Here is a 20,173-nt window from a genome sequence, read left to right on the forward strand (position 1 = left end):
CCAGAGAAGATATGGCTGCCCTGGAGAAGGATTATGAAGAGGTTGGCACTGACAGCATGGGAGAGGAGGATGAAGAGGGAGAGGAGTATTAAGTTAAAGGGCCAAACATCATCCGGGCTTTTCATATCACATATTGCAAAAGTTATCATGAATGCGACACATTCCCAAAAACACTGATAAATTGTGGTCAGTGATCAATTATCAGTATTATCAATAAAATGTTCTCATGAACCTTTTAAATGATGAATTGTGGTTATTCATGAACTCGTCCAGCCTTGGCAGTCTATTTAACAAATATTTTGTTGTAGATTACTACAACAACAATCGCAGAATACCTTGCAGCCTAGAGACTAATACGCATTTCATACTGCGTCATCTAAAGTGGTCTCAGACCAATTAATTATGTATTTAACTGTTACAGCTGTTACAGATTATAACGTTTGCTTTATTTGCTATTAATACAAAGGCTTTTTTCCAGCAGAGATATGCTGGATTTCAGAATGTGTATTTAAGTGCAGCTCCCGTTCATTTACAAAGGAAATTCTAGCTTCTCGGTCTTTGCCAATTTCCTGCCCTTTTGTGCCATGATGATAATCCATAAAGTAGACAACGGGCTGGGCCGGCCTTGTACCTGCAGTTGCTTCTCTCAGCCACTAGATGGGAACAAGGTGACCAGCTAGTAAAGCTGTGTTACTTTTTTTTAGTCCTATTGATATTTAGTCATTTAAACATGGCTGACTAGTCTATGAGCTCTTCATGTGTGATCCCGATGAGTCACACACTTAAAGCCCACTTCTTTACACTTCTCTGTTCTACTAAATGTAAGTGCTATATATAAAGGGCAATATATGTATTAAGAACAGAACTATTATCAGTTAAAAGCACTTAAAGTATTATAGTATTATTATTAAATTAAAATTAAATTATTATAGGCCTGAATATTATATTATTGGATAATAATTATTGTACTTGTGACAATACATTTGTTAGAAGCATTTTAAGGTTAAAGTTGGTCATCCCCAATGTTGACTACTTCTCATTGTGTGCTTCAATGTATTAGAATGAATACATTTCCAAACGATTGCTGTCAGATACATTTAGCTAGTGTAGTAAATGTTTAATGGGAAATGATCGAGTAAAGTTCAAGTACCTTAACATAGTTACCTTAGCATAGTGGGCCGCTTGAGTAAATTCAACATGTCACCACTGCATTGGTAACACAGTGACATGGAATTGCTTAGAAAATCTATGGGATAATAATTTGGTTTATATGTCAAGTTGCTGGTTTCATAAGCAACAATAGCACGGGAGCAACAGGCAGCGGTTCGGCGCAGGGCGGGTCTGGCGACGTTTCCAAACTCTCGCACGTTCCAGACGCTCTATTTCTCTCTCTCAGCTGATCGTGACGTAGCGCGTGCAGCTTAGAACAGCACACGAGGCGAGCAAGGCCGAACGTCCGTCTGTTTTTTTGTTGTTGTATCTGTTGGGGACCGTGGAGTAGACCGCGGAGGCATAACGGAACACCGCAGACATAATAGTGTTTTTTAGAGAATAGTATTTTGTGTCTGGGCGGTGGAGAGAAGGACCGAGAGGGGAGGAGGGGGCAGGCTGTATGTGCGGCTGTCACGAAGAGAGGGAGAGCCTGCATACCAGAACCAGAGACACCGCTATCATAACTAATTCATGGTCGCTCCAAAGCGGTGGACAGACTGCTAAACTGCTCACTCATATCCCGAAAAACTGAGACGGTAGGTGTTGTGAATGTGGCTACCCACTGCACTGTAGTTTTATTCGGCTAGAGACGTCCAACTTTACCATAATAGGACATATTCTGTCAACCGAAAAAAAACAACAAATAACGCTAATGGTATACCCTTTAATGTTTATTCTATATAGTCATTGAATACAGACCGCACCTGCGCCTTCAAGTGCATCTGCCCGTGTATGTACGTTTGTGTAGGCCTACTGTCATGTCAGCACCAGTTGTCAGATGGCACGACGCTAGAAATAACATAGTAATTATACTTTAGTGAGCGCATGGTTGTTTCCCGAGGGGGCATAGAAAGTTATGTTTAGTTATTTTATCTCAGTCTGGAAGTCCCCTTCTGCCCTAAAAGCGTTGGAAGTGCACTAATGAGATTGGCATGGTGTTTTACTCTGACTGTACTGAGGTCTTATCATTTCTATAGGGCACACTAAGGTGAACATTTTAACCTTAACATGACATGAATAATTAATATGTGAGCATCCATCTATAGGTAGTTTAGCCATCAAACAAAGATTGACCTATTGGAGTCTTTTCATGCATGTATCTGAGATAACCTCATGAGTAAACATGAAAACAGTGCCAGCAGTGACTATTATTATCCCGTACCCACACACTAATTATGGCCATAAATGTGGGACTAATCAAGTATTGATTCTAGTCTTAATATATATGTCAGTCAACTCATCATTACTCATTGCTTGTGTGATGCATGATGACTCATTCCTAAAACTAGTGACAGAACAGCAGCTTTAAAAAGCAATCCTGTCAATGCCAATCACATGTGGGCGGAACTTGATAAGTTGACTTCTTCGGCAAAAATGTATTTGAGATTAATTTCGCTGGAGCTTTTTCATCAGGAAAAAGATCGAATGAGGTGAATTTCATTGAGTGTAAAAACCAAAAGAAACGGATATTATTGTCACATAGACACTAATTAACAACCACAACACAGGTGTTTTGAATTACTCTGGCAGATTAGTCAAAACTGGGAAGAGCATGCTGGGAAGTAGATGACGTCCTAGACATTGCCTTCTTTAGCCGTTGCTTATACTCCCCCTGTTGTATATGACCACTTGTCTTCAAATTAAATAAATAATGAGCATAGTGCTGTTTCTTTTCCTTTTTGGGGATTTTGGAAAATACCAAGGATTTACAAACTGTTCGTTAACAGACAGGAATTTGTTAAATGCAGTACGTGTGTGTCCAATCAGAGTTGAGTACATTCTGTATTCAAAAGAAAGATCTATTGTTTCTGTCAGGGGGCGGTGTGGTGACGAGTGACAGGAGGCAACATGGTGGACTACTATAACGTCCTGGGAGTGTCCAAAACAGCCTCTCAGGATGACATCAAGAAGGCGTGAGTATCCAGGGAGTCACTTTACATAATTCATAAACAATGAAGTGATAGTATAATAGAGTTTACTTTCTTACTTATCTTTGTCAGGTTATATAAGTATTCTTCACCTCAAAAATGTGTCTGGATTTTATGAACTTCAGACCACATTCAAATTCTTTTTCAAACAAAAACATTCCTGTCCAGAACACGAGGGATAACATGACAAAATACCAACAATACAATATCTCATTATACGTTGTAACTAAACCCATAAATAGAGGTTTAAAAACCACTGGTATGACAAATACAGACTTCTCAAAATCATAGAATGGTCTCACTGGTGTCTTATTTCTTCAAGGCTCTCCGTAGTGCATTGCTTGTTGTTGTAGAAGAGACCATAGTACTAGTACTATGTCTTTATATATTGTTTATATTTATTATATATGGTTTGTATGTATGAGTCAATGTTTGTGTTGTGGTTTCAGGTACAGGAAACTGGCACTGAAATGGCATCCAGACAAAAATCCTGACAACAAAGAGGAGGCAGAGAGAAAGTTCAAAGAACTGTCGGAGGCCTATGAAGTCCTCTCTGACAGTAAGTCAGTGATTGTGTATACACTGTGTGTGTGTGTGTGTGTATGTGTGTGTGTGTGTTGTCAAGTGGCTGTTGGAACTTGATCTTTATTGATGCTGTGAGTAAGGAATTTGAATCTCTGTGTTAAGATGTCAGACTCTTCAGGGAGGAACTTCATTCATAGAATCCATAAATCAGTTTCCAATGTCGTACATTTTGAGTTTAATTTCTGTTGCATGAGAAAATATCGATCCATCGTTAAATTGCACTCTGTTCCTCTGCTCCAGCGAGTCAGCGTGATGCATACGACAGATATGGAAATGACAGCGCGCGACACACAGGTAAATAAAACTCGGCTCTAAGGAGGTATTGAGATATGACATGATTACAGTCATTACCTTCCCTTCTTCTCCTCTCACTCTCTTTGCTTTTGCCTCTCCACTTATTTCCTTCCCTATGTTTCCTGCCCCCTCCACTTCATTCACTTCTCTCCTTTCTGAGCCCTGATATGTTTTCTTCTCCGTCTACTCTTTCTCTCTTTTGGTTGCTCTTCACCCGCCTGACCCTGACGACTTCATCTTCCAGGTTCCTCCAGCTCGGACTTTTCATCAGATTTCCCAGGATTCACCTTCACATTCCGCAACCCAGATGAGGTTTTCAGAGAGTTTTTTGGCAGCCAGGATCCCTTTGCTAACTTTTTTGGTAAGTCATACACAATATTCATTCGGGCTTGATTTTTTTATGAATATTTTGTTTGAAAATCAAACATTCTACTGTTTACATTTGGGGGAAATGAATACTATTATTGAAGTAATTGTCAGTTTAAATTTCACAGTTCTTTTTTTTTGATGGACCCCCTCTGGACACCTGAGAATCTTTACTTTTGGGAGTCTGATTATCCTACTTGGGGAAAATCTCCCTTTTTGTATTCCTTCACTTGTTGAGCAGTATTAACACCATACGCCCCCAAAAACATAAGATCCCATTGCTTTACTTAAGTCTAACTTCTTAGTTAGTCAGTATGTCAGTAATTATAAGTGTCTTTCTCTTTCTCTCATCCAGATGACTTCTCATCCTTTGGAGGCTCGTCCTCTCGCCTCGGCCCCAGTCGGTTCTTTTCTTTCCCTTCAGCACGAGGTGAACAGCTACATGCTGAAACTTGCGAACACAGTGTCCTGTACTGTCGCTGTCAAATTAGACATGGCATATCATATTGTGACCACAACTTCAAAAGCACTGGCGCTGAACAACTGCATAATTTTATAGTCAACACAATACACGCACCACAGCGAGGGCAGCTATAAGAGCTGATGGAGAATAGTCCACTGAAATATGAGGGCACTGATTTTTTAATATTTGTCAACATGTAAACATTCTTTTTGTTCAAGAGATGAGAGAGAAGGTTACCAGACGTCCTAACTCCCTGTTACATGGAAAACACTGCCATCTGTTAGAATTGACACCTCAAACATAGTTAGGTAGTAACGTTAACATGTTTTTGAATCAATGCAAAATGTAGATTGAACTCCATGTTATCATAGCAGTGATACTACAGAGTAACTCACTGGACAGGCCTCACAGGTATTATCTTTGCACAAACTGAGATTTTGTAATGATACATCAAAATGAACCAATCTCTCTTTTTTTTCTTTTCTCTTCTCTTCTGCTCTCCTTTCCTGATCATCTGTCCTTCTTCAGTTGATTTTACGTCCTTCTCCTCTTCCTTGGGTGGTCTGGATGGGATGGACAGCATGGGCGGAGGGATGGGCAACTTCAAATCAGTTTCTACCTCCACTCGCATCATAAATGGAAAACGCACCACCACCAAGAAGTACGTAAGAACACTTACCGAAACCTGGGAAATCATCCCAACAGGGACACATGGCCGTAGCTTGCTATGAGCAATGCAGTAAGGCATGAACAGGAAATATTTTAGAAAATTATCTGAAATTTGTAATAATTGTACAGTTTAATTTCCTCACACTTTCAAAATCCTGTCAATGTAACATACATCACTTAAATACCATTTATCTCTGTATTTGCCTTGCTTACAGGGTAAAGGAGAATGGGCAGGAGAGAACAGAGATTGAGGAGGATGGAGTGTTAAAGAGCGTCCTAATTAATGGTAAGACCATATACATTGAATGGTGGGACAAATACACCTCAGTTGTATGTATCATTTTCTATCCCTTCACTTTCATGAAACTATATTGGTCCACAAAAATCCAACGGTTTCAGTGAGTGCTTCTATGAAAGAAGCACGAAGTCAACTTATCTTCAACTGAGTCCAACAAATTATCCTAAACTGGTACCACGTGCAAAAACAAAAAAACGACGACAGAAATGCTTATGTAAAAGCTATCAAGTCAAACGTTGGAATTTTATTAGCAGAGGTTTTGGTATTGAAGGTAATTTAAGAGAATTGTGGCACAGGGCCATTCCTACAGAAGTCCATTTGCCAAACACACCTGTGTTGTTTTGTGTTCCCAGGTGTGGAGGACGGAATGGCCCTCGCACTGGAGCTGAGCCGACGAGAGGGACAGCACCGTCACTCACCTCAGAAGCCACACATCCAACACAGATCACCCGCCGATCCCGACAGACCCCACCCGAGCCCTCACTCTGCACCCACACACCGGTCACTTAGCTCCGCCCCCTTCTACAACTACGGGCTGACGGGCAGCAGCGAGGATGACGAAGCAGACGAAGACCTGCAGATGGCTTTGGCATGCAGCCTGTCAGAAATGGAAGCCCAGCAGAGAGCAGCCGCTACCAACTTCATATCAGGTGCTGGGGGTGTGGGCAGAGCCATGAGCGACAAAAGTGGTGGCCTTAAAGGAGGCGGGGTTTTTAAGACTACACATTTTCATGTGGTTAATACTGAAAAGGTGGTGGCAGGGGAGAGAGATGAAGAGGGGAAGTTTAAAATGGGCTCAGGGCCTGGAGCTGGGTGGGGAACGGAGGAAAAGGAAACCAGGGAAGCAGACTTCTCTCCTGAGTCCTCCACAACCGCCAACACTACGCCACTAAGCCAGAGCAGTGAAGAGGAGTCTGAACCTGCCATGAAACAAAAGGATGGCAGTGTGAAAAAGAAAAAGAAGTGTGGGTGTATTATGTGCTAATGCGGTGTGTGTGTGTGTGTGTGTGCATTTGCAATGCCTTATTTTTTATAATCACCTCAGTGTTCTGCCTACAGCCAAACTCTAATGTTATGTAGTTGCCAAAAGAGGATTGTGTCTGAATGTGTGTGAATTTGCCAAATATTTATGCAGACTGAAAAGAGTGGGATTCAGTGGACTTCAGATGTGGATGTAGATGTGTGTTGCGTGTGCGTGTGTGTGTGTGTGTGTGTTTTGCTGTGTGTGTGGTACAGCTGAGAGCCCGCCATAGACGTTTCCCATTCTGATTCTCTGGCAAAGGGAATGTATCAGAACTGTGGCACAAGCTCAGTCTGAAACAAAAGATCAAAATCAAATAGTTTTAGAAAGATATCTGTGTTTATCGGTCAGCTGACAGTCATTTCTAGAATATATATAAAAGCAAAAACACTGTGTAAATACACTCCCAGTCAGAATTGTTCAAACCGGTAGCACAACTTCTACTCAGAGTTGCAAGAGTAAGGATCGAATGTATCATTCATGTACATGTCTTGGCCTTTATGCCCTTACTAAAATATCATAACCGTGTTTGGTCAGATCATAGGTTGGGGGGGGCAGGGCACTTTATGAAGTTAGAGCACAGTGTACAATGGGTGCAGCATTATGACGGATTGTAAACCACAGTTACAATTAATCATCAGATACATATTTTCATATTTTGATCCTTTTGGTGCCTTTGCATGTTTTAACTACTTTACTACGTGTTTAATGTGCCAAGTTAGAAAAACGACTATTGTATTTAAAGCAAAGCAAATGACAAAGCTCTACATTAGCGGTTGGGAGTGTTGTCAGGTGTCCTGAGAGTACAATGTGCGAAAATATGGAGCTTCATCTCCAAATCGATGCTATCTTTGATTTCCCTTTGACTGCTTTGAACTGCCAGGGTAGCAGAAGTGCTGTAGCTGTGTTACCCGTCTATCAACAGCTGTGGATTAATTGCAACCTCAAGCAAAAACACTTAACCCCACCTGCTCCAGTTCAGCTGTAGTGTGCTGCTGACTGCTGAAATAAGATTGCATTAATAGTTAAAGTATTAATATTCTGCCTTCACTTTCAAAGATAACTATCATCACTGGTAAAAGTCAAGCACAGCTGTGAGAACACATCATTTTTTTAAATACTCGAGTAATTGCTGTTGTCTCTGTTTATGATTTCTCCTCTTCAGACATTTATTGCGTATGAAGAGAAGATGAGAAACAGGCAGATGGTTCCTCTTGCTAATATCTGCCTGTATTTTTGTACTACATGAACTTCCATGTGTTTGAATTTTTTTTTTATTTTCAGATTGTTAAAAGGGAAGTAACAAATAAAGATTGAGCTGAAGAGGATAATTGGGATTTTTGATTTTTGATTTCAGAATATGGCAGTAATAGTTCTGCATTAGTGACACTGATTTCATGCTGTACTAGTACTACCATTACTACTAAATTAACAACGATACATGAGAGGAACTGAAGTGGGGTTTTCCCTGTCATTCAATCTGAACCTGGTCAACAGAACCTGATCAGTGTGTTTACATTTGATGTCACTTGGTTTGTTGTTCATACTGACCCTTTACTCTCCCTCACAAGCTGCGTGTTGATGCTGAAGTCTGTTTCTCGTCTCTCTGCTCTCATGGCCTGTGTTGTGCAAGAGAGTTTCTCCTGTTTTCAGTTCAAACTAAGTTGTTTTAAGATCGACATTGCAACTGTTAGCTTGATAAAAAAAGAAGACCGTTCTCAAGATCTAGCTTTTCTCTTCTCCGGTAAATTTGTAACCAAACCCTGTAAGAAAAGAAACCTACATCTCCTATCCTATCCTATCCTGCACCACTTATCACAAATTTGAAATATATGAAATCATTCTTTTGTTTGTCTTACACTCCCTGCTTCCTGTTTCAGACTCAGACTTCGAGGCCTTCACAAGCTAACCTGATTGGCTCATGCTGTGCTGTGCCCTAGCCCCGCCGTGAGGTAAAGAACCAGTGTGACCCTGAAGCACCCTGAGAGTTGCCCCATAAGCCTTCATGTAGACGATGATCTTTCACAGGAGTCATGTTTATATCAGGTGATGCCTACAGTATTTGCATTACTGATACGTTGTAACATGTCCTTGTACATCTATTCCGACAGGTCAAACACTTGTCCCTCTCTGCCCACCATGGCTACTACCTGCTGAATGACACTTAATGACATGACACGAAAGATACATATGTGTGTGTTTCTATGTATATGTGTGAGTGTGTGTACTAAGCTCATTGTGGAGCACAAAGACTGGAAAGATGTATTTTGAAACCCAAGGGAATAGTTTTAAGTAATATCTGCATTAACTAACACTGTTTCAGCTTAATTCTAATTTGAATTATGTCTGCAAGTGGAAACTGGTGGAAACAAATAGAAACTTGTTTCTAGACATATAAAGCAGAGGAAATAAAGCATCTCCTGCTGACTACTCTGTATCAGTCCGTGGTAGTTTATCTTTGTAACGAGAATTGTCAGGGTCAGTATCACAGAATTGAAGATTAAAAATGCCAAAAAGTTAATTTGAGGTTAAAATAGATCTACTTGGCATATTGTAATACAGTTGTTTTTGGCTGTTCTACCCTTGTGCTGCTATTGATTGCACTTTTGATGCACTATTGATACATTTTGAATAATACATGTAAATAGCTTAAAATAGATGAGACAGACTAACCTGTCTCATGTACCTAAAGCTTGATTTATTGAACAAAAAGACACACCCACTAAACATCAGGGGTTTTGAAAATGAGCTTGAGGCTTGTTTTTAGTTGTTTTTTTTTGCTGCATCACGTCACAAATTTATTCAAGTCAAGTCAAAAATACATTTTTATAGATATTTTCTGATATTATCTGTCTGCTACATGAAATAAACACAATCATCAGGAGGGATTATTTACATTAATCACAAGGTTTTACACTGAGTAAGACAATAAAAGAACCCAAACAAAGGTACTTTGTGTGCAGAACGAGAGAGAGACAAGGCAAGGCGTACTTGGTGGTCAACGTACAGCATCCGTTACAAAAGGACCAGGGCTTAAAGCAAACCATCATGTTGTCATGGCAGACGAGAATAAAAACCTGCTGGAAATCAACGCACACTAGACGGAAGCATACAGTTACAACACACTCAGAGAGTTGAAATGAAATGAAACCTTACTGTGTATCAGCCAGATGGAGGCCTCACAAATTTGACACGTTTGTGAAAGGGTGTAACATCATTTTAACAATATACCAAAGAAAACTTGTAACGTTCAACAGAACAGCCAAACGAACCCTCTGTGTTGGTGGTAAATCATCTGTTGATGGCGGAGGTAATCATGTCATCATGTCCAGTAAAATGGGAAAATGAAGCAAAGATGGAATCAAATGGAAGCCGATAGGTAAACAGTGTTACACTTTATCATTACGACCATAAACAGAAGTGCATTCTATGCTGTCAGACTCAGGGGAAAGTTAAAGGGCACAGTAGATCACCCTTTGTCTAATTAGGTAGAAACGTCAGAGAGAAAAGATCACATTTGTACCATATTGGTAAAACGATTTGATCTTCTGTCCATATTTACATCCTGCCAAAAATAATTTAATTAAGTTCCAAAAAGTTTTATAAACCCAGAGAATGTGTAGATGGTAAAATACTGCATGCTGAAAACAAGAGCAGTAACTGCTCCAAGTGTGGTTGAGCAAATTCTTATTTACAGGGATGGCCAGACATACATGACGAGATCGTACGAGCGTGTCCTCACGAGTAATTCGTTCTGTGTGCCTGTGGATGTCCCCGACGCGTCCTCGGCTCACTGTGGCAAGGCTTTCAAGATGGCGTTCACCTCCTCGGCTACTGCTGTCAGCGCAAACTCAAACTGGTCCTGGTCAGGACGAGAGGTGGGGAACAGAAATAACAAGATGGGAGTGGAAGAGTGGAAGGTGTGAGAAGGGGATGGTTAGAGATCGCACTGAGGGAGACAACTGGATTATGATGGATGGACGTCCACTTTAAAAGTGCTGAAATAGTGCAAACACAGACAGACTCATGGTACCTTGGTGCGGACTATGCTAGGTCTCTGGTCTCTGATGTGCTCCAGTGAGGCTGCGATGTCAATCTCTTTCACTCCTAACAGGAACAGTAAAATCATCACTACCACAGTTTTTGACTCTGGTGCTACAGAAGATAAGAACCTTCTCTCTAAGCCTTCATTAAAACGTTGAAAACAGGAAGGAACTAATCCCAACAACTAAGAAAACAATTGTGGTGCTATCCAACTGACATTAGCTCGACAAGGTAAAATAAACCTTCAGTGTTTTTACTTTATTGCGACTACAGCCCCTCCTGCTGTCTACAAAAGGTAACACATCCGTGTAGGCAAACCTCTGCACAAATCCACTCTCTCACCAAATGTTGACCTTGTCGTCTTTTCAAAATATTTAGGTACTGAATTATATCCTATATAAATGTGTGCGAGCGACTCACCCTTGGCCATGCGGTTCAGCACCATGTCGATGAGGATGTACGCGCCAGTCCGGCTAGTGCCATCACTGTGAGAGTGACAGGTATGAAGGAAATTGTCAATCCACATGTAATTCTCCAAAAAGTGTTCTACCTCAATCTGCTTTCCAAACACATAATCATATTGGTCATATTGTACGATTCTACCAATTCTCATGTTTCACAGAAATCATTCGATTTTTTTTTTTTTTTACCCGCAGTGAACGATGATTGGGCAGGAACGACCTCTGTAACATTTATTCACCTTCCTGAAAAGCAGGAGCGAGAGACAGCAGGGAAAGAAAGGAGAACAGAAAAAAAGGCTTTATTATAAATGAGTTATTATAGACTTTGTAATCGCGACTAACCTCGTTCACATATTCAATGAATACACATAAATTACTTCAATCCGAAATCAAGACATGAATAAATGCTTAAACGGTAAGATCAGGAATGAGGTAAAGGATGTCAGGACAGGAACAAGTAGAAAGTGCATGAGGTTTGGGACGACTGTGATGTCAAAACAGGAAAGAATAGGTGAAGAGGAAGCCACAGATTCACTGTCCCTCTTGCAGTAGCCAGTCACACCTGCCAATGCTCATTTTTGTGACTATGCAACTGGAGCCAGAGTACTAGCTGCAAACCACAAAAATGACACTGGGAGATGTTAAAATACAAACCTATCAACCTGCACACTGGGAGAGAGGGAGAGAGAGAGAGCTAAGGTGGACGGATAGGGTATGGAATGTAGACCACGCCATGCAGAATGACGAAAAGATGGATGTGATGAAGGCGAGCAGGAGGATTTGAACCCCTCTGGGGTTAGGGTACCAGTGAGTCACCACAACATTACACGCACTGCATCCTGACCACCTGTTTTCCACATCCTGTTGAAATCAAGGGGCACATGTTGGGAGAGTCCGTGTGTGCATGTATGTGTTATTGTATAGTTTCTTACCTGCGGAAGTCCAGCAGCGGTCGCGTGGAGGTGGGGATGCCGTCAGCCGGCCAGCTCAGCAGGTGAAACTGCGTCAAGGTTCTGGTCTCCTGCGTCTGGACGTTCTTCAGGTAGAAGCTGCGCACCAGGAAGTCTTTACACCAGATGTGCTCCGACACCAGGTTCACCTTATAAACACAAAGAGACAGAGAGGGAAAGAAAGAGCGGGAGGGATGGCAGACAGAAAATAGATATATGAACAAGAGGGTAAACAAAATGATGGATGCAACGTTTCAACGCACAAGATCTTTTTGTGTGTTGAAAATATTTTTTTTTCTCTCGCTTTTTATAAGCAAATGAGAAAAAGACCTTATTATTGCGATTACAGATGTGAGGACACAAATTGGTGCGTAACCTCGGTTTGGAGGACACATACCATTAAAGAGGGGGAATGGACATTTTTGTTTACTGTTGTTAAAAGGAACATTTTATGATGAATGTACAATATACGTCTATTTAGTTTTTTCCCCTCAAAATTCGGATTTAAATCAGAATTATGCAATTACAATTCTGTATTTAATTTCAGAAATCTGACTTTATTCTCTAAACTCTGAGATCAATCTCGGATTAATCTTAAACCCACCTTGTGTACATATTTGTTTTGAACAAAACTACTATAACCACAGGTCGAATGCAGAGAAGCCACTATACTCTGAACGTTTGTTGCTATAAGAGCGTTATAAAACAACACTGTGCTAAATGTGAAATTAAAGGTTGTGAGTTACGACAGCAAATGAACCTCATAGATGTGGTAGAGTGATGAGCCCTCATCGGGCCAGTATCGCTCGCACTGTTTCACTCCATCTTCCACCAGAGCTGTCATCATCACTATCACGGTGCAGCCGTTCTCCCACACCATCTGTGGGTTGGAGAGAACACACACACACACACACACACGGAGGTATACACACACATCTGATTGTCACATTTAAATAAAAATGTGAGTAACAAGGCAGATTTCCTGCAGATGGACTGAATGGTCCAATGGCCTACGTTGGACCATTCGAAGATTGCACTGACCTGCCAGAAATCAGCGACAGTGTGAGCCAGTGGTCCCTGTGTGGCGATATAAGCCGGCTGGCGAGGGTCATGATCAACCTGTGGGTTGAGAATTCATCTTGTTGAACTCATCAACAATGAAAATCGATCAGCGATACAGTATAAAGTATATACTTAGGTCAAATATCTCAAATTTCTTTATAGTGCATCAGACAAGATGATAATCAGACCATCTGTTTATTCAAATCCTCATATTGTACGAGGGGATAAATCATCAACCAACAAACCGAAAACGATAAAAATCATCAAATCCCGAAAAAGTTTTAGATCGTTTGAAGAATTCTTACAATGATGCTGGCGTTGATGTAGTCTTGTTTATTGGAATTCACTTCAGTCTTCAGCTTCACCCGAGAGTGATCATCTGTAAAAGAAAACACCTGTCAAGGACAAGTCACCGCATGAATGACTAGGAAATGTGACTGATATGAACACGACACCATCACAGAGGGAGAAAGAAGTGATTACAGTGACACACTGGTGAACTAACAGGGGAGAGATTCAGCATGTCTGTTTTTGTCCATGTTGCTCGGGACTTGCGCCGCAGCTACTGAACTGGGTTCAGCCTGGTAGGAGCACAACGCCTCCCACTCCCTCTGAAGGCGGTCCTTATTACGCAGGTGATCCTCCATATAAGCCTGACAGAGAGATGACATGCACATAAAGTGTAGGCCGTTAATATCTGCTAAAATAATTTTCACAGCAAGAGATTCCTTCGCTACAGCAGGAAGTCTGGTCTCTCCACTCAATAACTCACCAGTATCATGTGACCGGTAGAGATGTCCATGTTGGACTGGGCTGGCTCTTCGCTCCAGGACGGGGTGGAGCTGTGGGTGGAGGATGGGCTGTGCTGGGGACCGTCGCTGAACTGGGAGGAAACGCTGCTGACACGGGACGTGTCCGTACCCCTTCGACCGCCAGCACCTGTGACTATGGCAGACCCCGCCATTGTGCTACTTACCCCGGCCACACAGTCCTGGCGGCTCAGGGAGGATTTGGACGCCATGTGCTGTCGACATAGCTCCTGAGAGAAAAGTAAGGGGAGGGAGAACGGTAACAACAAGGTAATAGAAAGATAACAGGGCTATATGGATTATTATTAATACAGATTAATTGAATAATAAGTTACTGTAAGATTTGATGTACTATATATGAAAAACTTTGACTATACAACGTATTGTCTTGAATTTAACTTCAAACACTAACTGCTTAGCATATTTTTGGTAATTGCATTAATCAACTGATTGTTTCAACATTAATATCGGCATGTTGTACTGATTGCATGTCATTAACATTCTATGTATAATATGTGTTACTTATAGGCATTCATCTTCCTAAACTAAGAGACATTTCTTTATTATTACCTATATGCTCTCAATAACAAATTTAAATTCACACATTTATTGCCCTTTTGAGCATTCATAATGTGGTTTCTTACACTTTTCCAATCCATTATACCATGGAGACGAAAACAAAACAGACAAAACCTCCTCATGCTGCCTTACCTGGTAGTCAAAGTGTGTTTCTGCTCCTCCCTCTGGCCCCAGTCCAAGCTTGCCATTGGCCACTTGCTGAGCGTAGCGCCTGAGACAGGCTACGGCCATGGCCACTACCAACACACCTCCTACGACTGCCATGGATACAAGGGTGATGACTGTGCCACTGGAGCCCTGGGAAACCCTGGTTACCTGGGGGAGACCCCGTACATCTGTCCTCTGGGAAAAAAACATCATAAACAGTAAGTAAGACATGGGCAGTGGGGAAGTAACATAAAGGAAAACATATTATCATCTCACCATAGTGCTATTTGTTGTGCACATCTTGCCTTTTGAGAGTAGTCAACCCAAGCTAAGCTACCTCTGGGACTCACCACTGGAATCCAAAGGTCACCTCATCTCATTCTAACGACACATTTGCTTCTACGTAACTGTACACGACAGCAAGGTGGGCTCAGTGAGAGGTTGATGTTGAGTTTTAAAGACAGAGGTCTGAGAAGTCATGATAGTATGAACCAGGAACCTGTTAAAAAGACAGCAGTGTGTCATTCCGCCCCTTCTTCATCTTCTTTTCTATTCCTTAAATACAGTTTTCACTCCGCTGCCCAATACAGCAGAATTCATTAATTAACACATTCATTTAAAAGTGTATAGGTGTAAATCAGTATTCAAATCATGCTTTCATTTGAACTGAATTAATAAAAAAAAAAACTAATGCCATTTTTGAATGAGTTAACACATGTTCAATTACAATATTATCTGCAGCTCTGAGTTCAATTGGTGTGTTCATTTGTGTCTGTATGTGTGTGTTAGTGTGCGAATAATGAGGTTGATGACTCCTGTGACTGTTGCCATAGCACCTGGGATCTGGGAGGGGGGGGGTGTGGCTAAGAGAGATGAAGCACCATGGCAACAAGTGAAATGATGGTTCAGTTGTTACGAGGTGCAGACTCGCTGATTTGTTCTGGCCACTTGCACTCCAGGTGGCACACACTCAGCAGTTTACGCACACAGACAAACACCCACACACAGTGTAGTGGTGGATGGAAAATAAGCTCCATAACTGAGATGAATGTACTGCCTCTGTCTGTGCTGCGTCAAAGTACGGTGCAGTGCTTGAGCTCATAGAAGTCTTAGTTTGATGATATTCTTACGGAGCAAAACCAAATATATCCTCCACGCTTTGCTAAACACACCATGAGTCAGTCCTTCGTCCTGTGCATCACGTATTGTGATTGGCACTGCAGGTCTTCCTCAACACTAACACACCCGGCTGTGTATCTGAACCATTTCGCAAGCAATCATTTCATAGTACCAGTAATGTGGCCTGAATTAAATCACTCAACATCCCCCGGGTTGAGATACAGAATCGAGTCACTCTGCAACTACCGCAAGACAGCCACAAATAAAGTAAGGCAGATCCAAACAATACAAAGTAATTCAGCAAGGAGCTGCTAGTCTGTCGGGAGTCGAATTTCACACGAGCAAGTCTGATCATCTGTCAGGCTTGGGTCCACAAATGAATAGATGGTAAATGGTAGGCAATACAAATGAGTCATTATATCTCTGTTGCCTTGACAACTGCACCACATGTTTCTGATAGGAGGGGTTACAAAGGAACATTTTTCTCAGAGACTAATTGAGTTTGTGCGTATGTGTGTATCAAGTACCTCTCCCACACCAGTCTGCACGATCTTCAAGCCTGTCTCAGACTCCAGGAAGTTCTTTTCAGTTACTGTTTGGGTGAGAAAAAAAAAAAATGGTATTTGAGGAAAAGAGCTGTGAGAGCGACGGTGCAATGCGCCCACGTAATTTTCCGTTGCATGTTGAAGGAGGGGTTCGTGTGTCTGTGTGATTTTGAGCCTCACCAGCTTTAGCAGCCACCTCTGCAGCCGTCATGTTGTGATCATTCTGGCGGATACGGAACGTCAGCGCAGGGCCCACCACACTGGCAACACAAAAGCCACGGGGACACACATGTTGGATGCTTCAGCACTGTGAAAGCTATTCTTATTGTTTGGAGTAACAATTACCACTCTCTAACACACTGCCTAACACACGCATAACAGAGGTGTTACCTGATGTTGATGAAGCTGCTGGTTGTCAGGTGTATCTTATCAGCCAGTAGCTCCAACAGCTTCACTCCGTCATACAAACTCAAGGGGCTACAAATGAAAAACATCATTATCCTCCTTGTAAACATCATGTCTTATTTGCTGCTCTTTACTGGCAATTAATATGATTAGTGATTTCACATATTGCCACTTCATGACAGCCTTTGGCACGAGGACATTTATTCTACACACTATAATGATTGGCTCCACAGGAAGATGTGTGTTTCTTGCTTTAGCAGTGTATTAGTAATAAACAGAAAGTTGAATTTATTCGAGTGCTGACCTCTGGTTGGTGACTATGTACCCATACTCCTCCTTGGCTCCTGTACCCTCGACCAGTGGCGGCCCCTGCTCCTTCAAGCCGTGTCCACCTCCAGCAGGGGCGGCCTGCGGAGGCTGGGGGGCAGAAGGGAGGAGGCTGGCGCTCTTGGCTTGAGGTGGAGCTTTAACAGAGGCGGAGGTGGTGGCAGGAAGGGCATCCGGGGGACCAGGAACGGGGGCGGGCTTCTCCGGCTTATGGGACACACTGTCTGTTTTTAATAGCTGCATCTAAGAGGGAGTAGTAGAAGACCTATCAGTGAAAAAAAAGTGTATGATTGCTTCTTGTGAACACTGCTGACAACAAATTCTGACATACCTCCTTGAGGGTGATGAGGTCTTTCTCAATTGGATCTGTGTTAAGACAGATAAACTGATGTTTTTAATCAAATACTACAATAAATCAAATTCAATATCTGAATAATCTGGGTTAGCTATCAAGGTCTTCTATTTATCTACTTGGGATATTTAATTAATACTGTAATAGTCATGTTTAACTTGGTTTTAACCTTGAATCTTTCATACATACAGATTTTAAAGCTTGACGTTGAGGCTTCATATTCATATCCTATGTGTAAAAGGAGACGGTGTTTCTATTTAGTTGTTGACTTGAAAATGACTGAACGACTACCTGTTTTGTCTTGGGCTTGCATCAGCTGCAGAATGAGGGCCAGCTTGTAGAGCTGCTCTTGACTGAGCTCTCTGGGGTCAACTCCGTACCTCTTCAGGACTCCTGACATCCTCTGGAGGAGGCCATCTAACACAAGACAGCAAAGGCAGCATTATCTTTCCGCTGAACAATTTAAAAATTGGATGAAAGTTTTGTATGTGCACACTGTGTAAGTACTCCCATTGCTTAAATCTGTTGAAGCAACATTAAGTTCCTTTTGTTCTCACCGTTGTTTCCAGACAGAGTGCTGATCTGCTGAGGAACTTTTTTATTCTGCTGCATTGGTTGTCTGCCAGCAGTACCCAGTCTCTCCTCTAGGGTGTAGTCTTCCACATAGTCCACTGGTTCCAGGTCCTCATAATAAGGCAGACCTGCTCATATCATCATAGATTATAATGGTTAGGACAATTGTTTAGTTATATTTTTAACAGTTAAATAGATATCTTCCAAAAAGCTTTCACAGTATGATTTTTGGCGAGACGAACATTTTGAAAAACAGCTTTTTTGTGTGTGTCTTCTTTTTGGAAACAGAACATGCTGTTTACCTGCACGAGGCATGGAAGCGGCCCCTCGGTGGCGATAAGAAGGCTGAGCAGACGCCAGGTACAGAGACAAGGCTTCCTGTAGCAGCTGCCTGTCACGCTCTTGCTCTCTTTGATTGGCCTGGGACCTTGAAGAAGGGCGGGCATAACCAGCTCCTGCTCCAATGAGTGATCTCTCCACCTCATCTTGATATCTATGCTGGAATCAGGAGAGGTACACTGATTTAGTACTGTGTGCATGTGTGTGATGTTTAAGATTTAAATTTCTTCCTTATGGGTATATGTATTTTTCTTTTCTTTGACAGTACTGTAATAATCCTTAATGCAGGTTTCCGAAGTGTATTTACCACTATTGTAATGTTCTAAGATAACTCTAGATTGTGATGAGATATTGTTAGCCTCTGAGTTGGGATTTCATGCGTGAATTGTTGTATTTTGTAACCAAACTTATGCCTGGAACTAGTATTGTAGGTTGACACACACACACCCACACACACACACACAGACACACACACACACACACATACTCACACACACATACTCCTGCTTTTGGATGCTAACGATGTGTGTACCTGGTGGTATGTGTATGGGTCCATCGAGGCTGTCTGCATGCGCAGTGGGGACTGAGGAGGTTCGACAATCATGTAGTCCACATAGTTGCCACCAGGAGGTGCGGACCCTGACTTAGAACTATAGTGGTGAGGGATGTTCTGTTTGGACCTGGCGACACAGAGAGAAACAAAGAGATGATTAAGATAAATACACAGGGCTAGGGAGGAGGTAAGGATGAAAGAATAGGTCCAGAGGTAAATAAATGGTGACTCCACACAGGGTGAAATAAATGATTGGCTCTGACTCTGTCCTTTGACTCATTTTGTTTTGTGTACAATGTACACTCCTCACTGTATACCACTGGAGCTGGAGGGTACTTACTGAGACGGATGAGAAGAGGAGGAAGAGGAGTTTGGCTTAGAGGGGTGGGTGGTATGGGGAACTCTCTTCAGCTCCTTCGATAAAATATACTGGGTGATGTCATCTTGCCAGGAAAGACCTGTGCACACACACACACACGCACGCACACGCACGTAGAGCAATTAAAGGGAATTATATTGAAGTGCTTGTATAATAAATTGATTTCTGCATGTATATTGTACTGTACTACTTTGTGTTAAATACTAGCATGCTAAAACGCTAAACTAAGATGGACATGGTAAAGATTATACCTGCTAAAAACATCAGCATGTTAGCATTTAGTTCAGAGCACAGCAGTGGAAGGTATAATGGTCTAAGTATAATAAAGCAGATAGAAAATAGAATGTAATTTTCATATAAAATATGGTTAAATTGAAACACAAAAGAGACAAAAAAAAATAACAGCTATTTTGTCTAAACCTTTGACTTTAATCACAGTTACTTAGAAGCTATGGGGTATTCACTCCAACAGTTTTAGCTTCGTCAAGGAATGCTGGTGATGATTTTCATGCATCATCTCACCTTGTAGCATGAGCTGTTTGAGGACTTCCTGCATTCTTTTAAGAACAGGAACTGACACTTGGTACTGGACCAGGTCCTGCTTAGAGGTACGACACTGACCAAACAGCCCATCTGGAAGGAATGGACACACACACACACACACACACACACACACACACACACACACACACA

General features: G+C 41.7%; 2 protein-coding genes across 4 annotated transcripts in view; one reads left to right on the forward strand and one right to left on the reverse strand.

The window, feature by feature from the left end:
- The first annotated feature begins 6 nt into the window (after positions 1 to 6).
- On the forward strand, positions 7 to 11,526 carry dnajb2 (DnaJ heat shock protein family (Hsp40) member B2). Of its 3 annotated transcripts, XM_031858689.1 has the most exons (11): positions 7 to 1,748; positions 3,028 to 3,125; positions 3,590 to 3,699; positions 3,966 to 4,019; positions 4,264 to 4,380; positions 4,741 to 4,815; positions 5,377 to 5,509; positions 5,733 to 5,803; positions 6,169 to 6,465; positions 8,717 to 8,788; positions 8,948 to 11,526. In XM_031858689.1, exons 2-10 carry the CDS (start codon positions 3,061 to 3,063, stop codon positions 8,743 to 8,745), a joined length of 951 nt encoding a protein of 316 aa, XP_031714549.1. In that variant the 5' UTR covers positions 7 to 1,748; positions 3,028 to 3,060; the 3' UTR covers positions 8,746 to 8,788; positions 8,948 to 11,526. The 3 variants fall into 3 exon arrangements, with proteins under 3 accessions (XP_031714549.1, XP_031714548.1, XP_031714547.1); XM_031858688.1 differs by having other exon boundaries at positions 8,717 to 11,526; XM_031858687.1 differs by having other exon boundaries at positions 6,169 to 11,526.
- The window catches only part of ptprna (protein tyrosine phosphatase receptor type Na), an 18,295-nt gene continuing 7,765 nt past the window's right edge, over positions 9,644 to 20,173 (reverse strand). The window contains exons 3-24 of the mRNA XM_031858684.1: positions 20,003 to 20,113; positions 19,442 to 19,559; positions 19,081 to 19,228; positions 18,512 to 18,707; positions 18,194 to 18,337; positions 17,928 to 18,053; positions 17,616 to 17,650; positions 17,262 to 17,527; positions 16,943 to 17,029; positions 16,733 to 16,812; positions 16,535 to 16,599; positions 14,874 to 15,083; positions 14,126 to 14,392; positions 13,859 to 14,006; positions 13,659 to 13,732; positions 13,333 to 13,410; positions 13,052 to 13,171; positions 12,274 to 12,440; positions 11,531 to 11,584; positions 11,301 to 11,365; positions 10,870 to 10,943; positions 9,644 to 10,698 (exon numbers count right to left, since the gene is read on the reverse strand). Coding sequence (XP_031714544.1) covers positions 10,627 to 10,698; positions 10,870 to 10,943; positions 11,301 to 11,365; positions 11,531 to 11,584; positions 12,274 to 12,440; positions 13,052 to 13,171; positions 13,333 to 13,410; positions 13,659 to 13,732; positions 13,859 to 14,006; positions 14,126 to 14,392; positions 14,874 to 15,083; positions 16,535 to 16,599; positions 16,733 to 16,812; positions 16,943 to 17,029; positions 17,262 to 17,527; positions 17,616 to 17,650; positions 17,928 to 18,053; positions 18,194 to 18,337; positions 18,512 to 18,707; positions 19,081 to 19,228; positions 19,442 to 19,559; positions 20,003 to 20,113 — 2,705 coding nt within the window. The 3' untranslated portion in view covers positions 9,644 to 10,626. The remainder of the gene's footprint in view (positions 10,699 to 10,869; positions 10,944 to 11,300; positions 11,366 to 11,530; positions 11,585 to 12,273; positions 12,441 to 13,051; positions 13,172 to 13,332; positions 13,411 to 13,658; positions 13,733 to 13,858; positions 14,007 to 14,125; positions 14,393 to 14,873; positions 15,084 to 16,534; positions 16,600 to 16,732; positions 16,813 to 16,942; positions 17,030 to 17,261; positions 17,528 to 17,615; positions 17,651 to 17,927; positions 18,054 to 18,193; positions 18,338 to 18,511; positions 18,708 to 19,080; positions 19,229 to 19,441; positions 19,560 to 20,002; positions 20,114 to 20,173) is intronic.

The sequence above is a fragment of the Anarrhichthys ocellatus genome, unplaced genomic scaffold (assembly GCF_004355925.1).
Source record: "Anarrhichthys ocellatus isolate YVR2014 unplaced genomic scaffold, GSC_Weel_1.0 scaffold20, whole genome shotgun sequence".
NCBI classification, from domain to species: Eukaryota; Metazoa; Chordata; class Actinopteri; order Perciformes; family Anarhichadidae; genus Anarrhichthys; species Anarrhichthys ocellatus.

Bases quoted from the DNA above. Each gene is read 5' to 3' on its own strand.
- dnajb2 (XM_031858687.1), top strand. From the start codon at position 3,061: ATGGTGGACTACTATAACGTCCTGGGAGTGTCCAAAACAGCCTCTCAG. The intron at 3,126-3,589 runs GTGAGTATCCAG...TTGTGGTTTCAG, and splicing joins CAGGATGACATCAAGAAGGC to GTACAGGAAACTGGCACTGA. The intron at 5,804-6,168 runs GTAAGACCATAT...TTGTGTTCCCAG, and splicing joins AAAGAGCGTCCTAATTAATG to GTGTGGAGGACGGAATGGCC.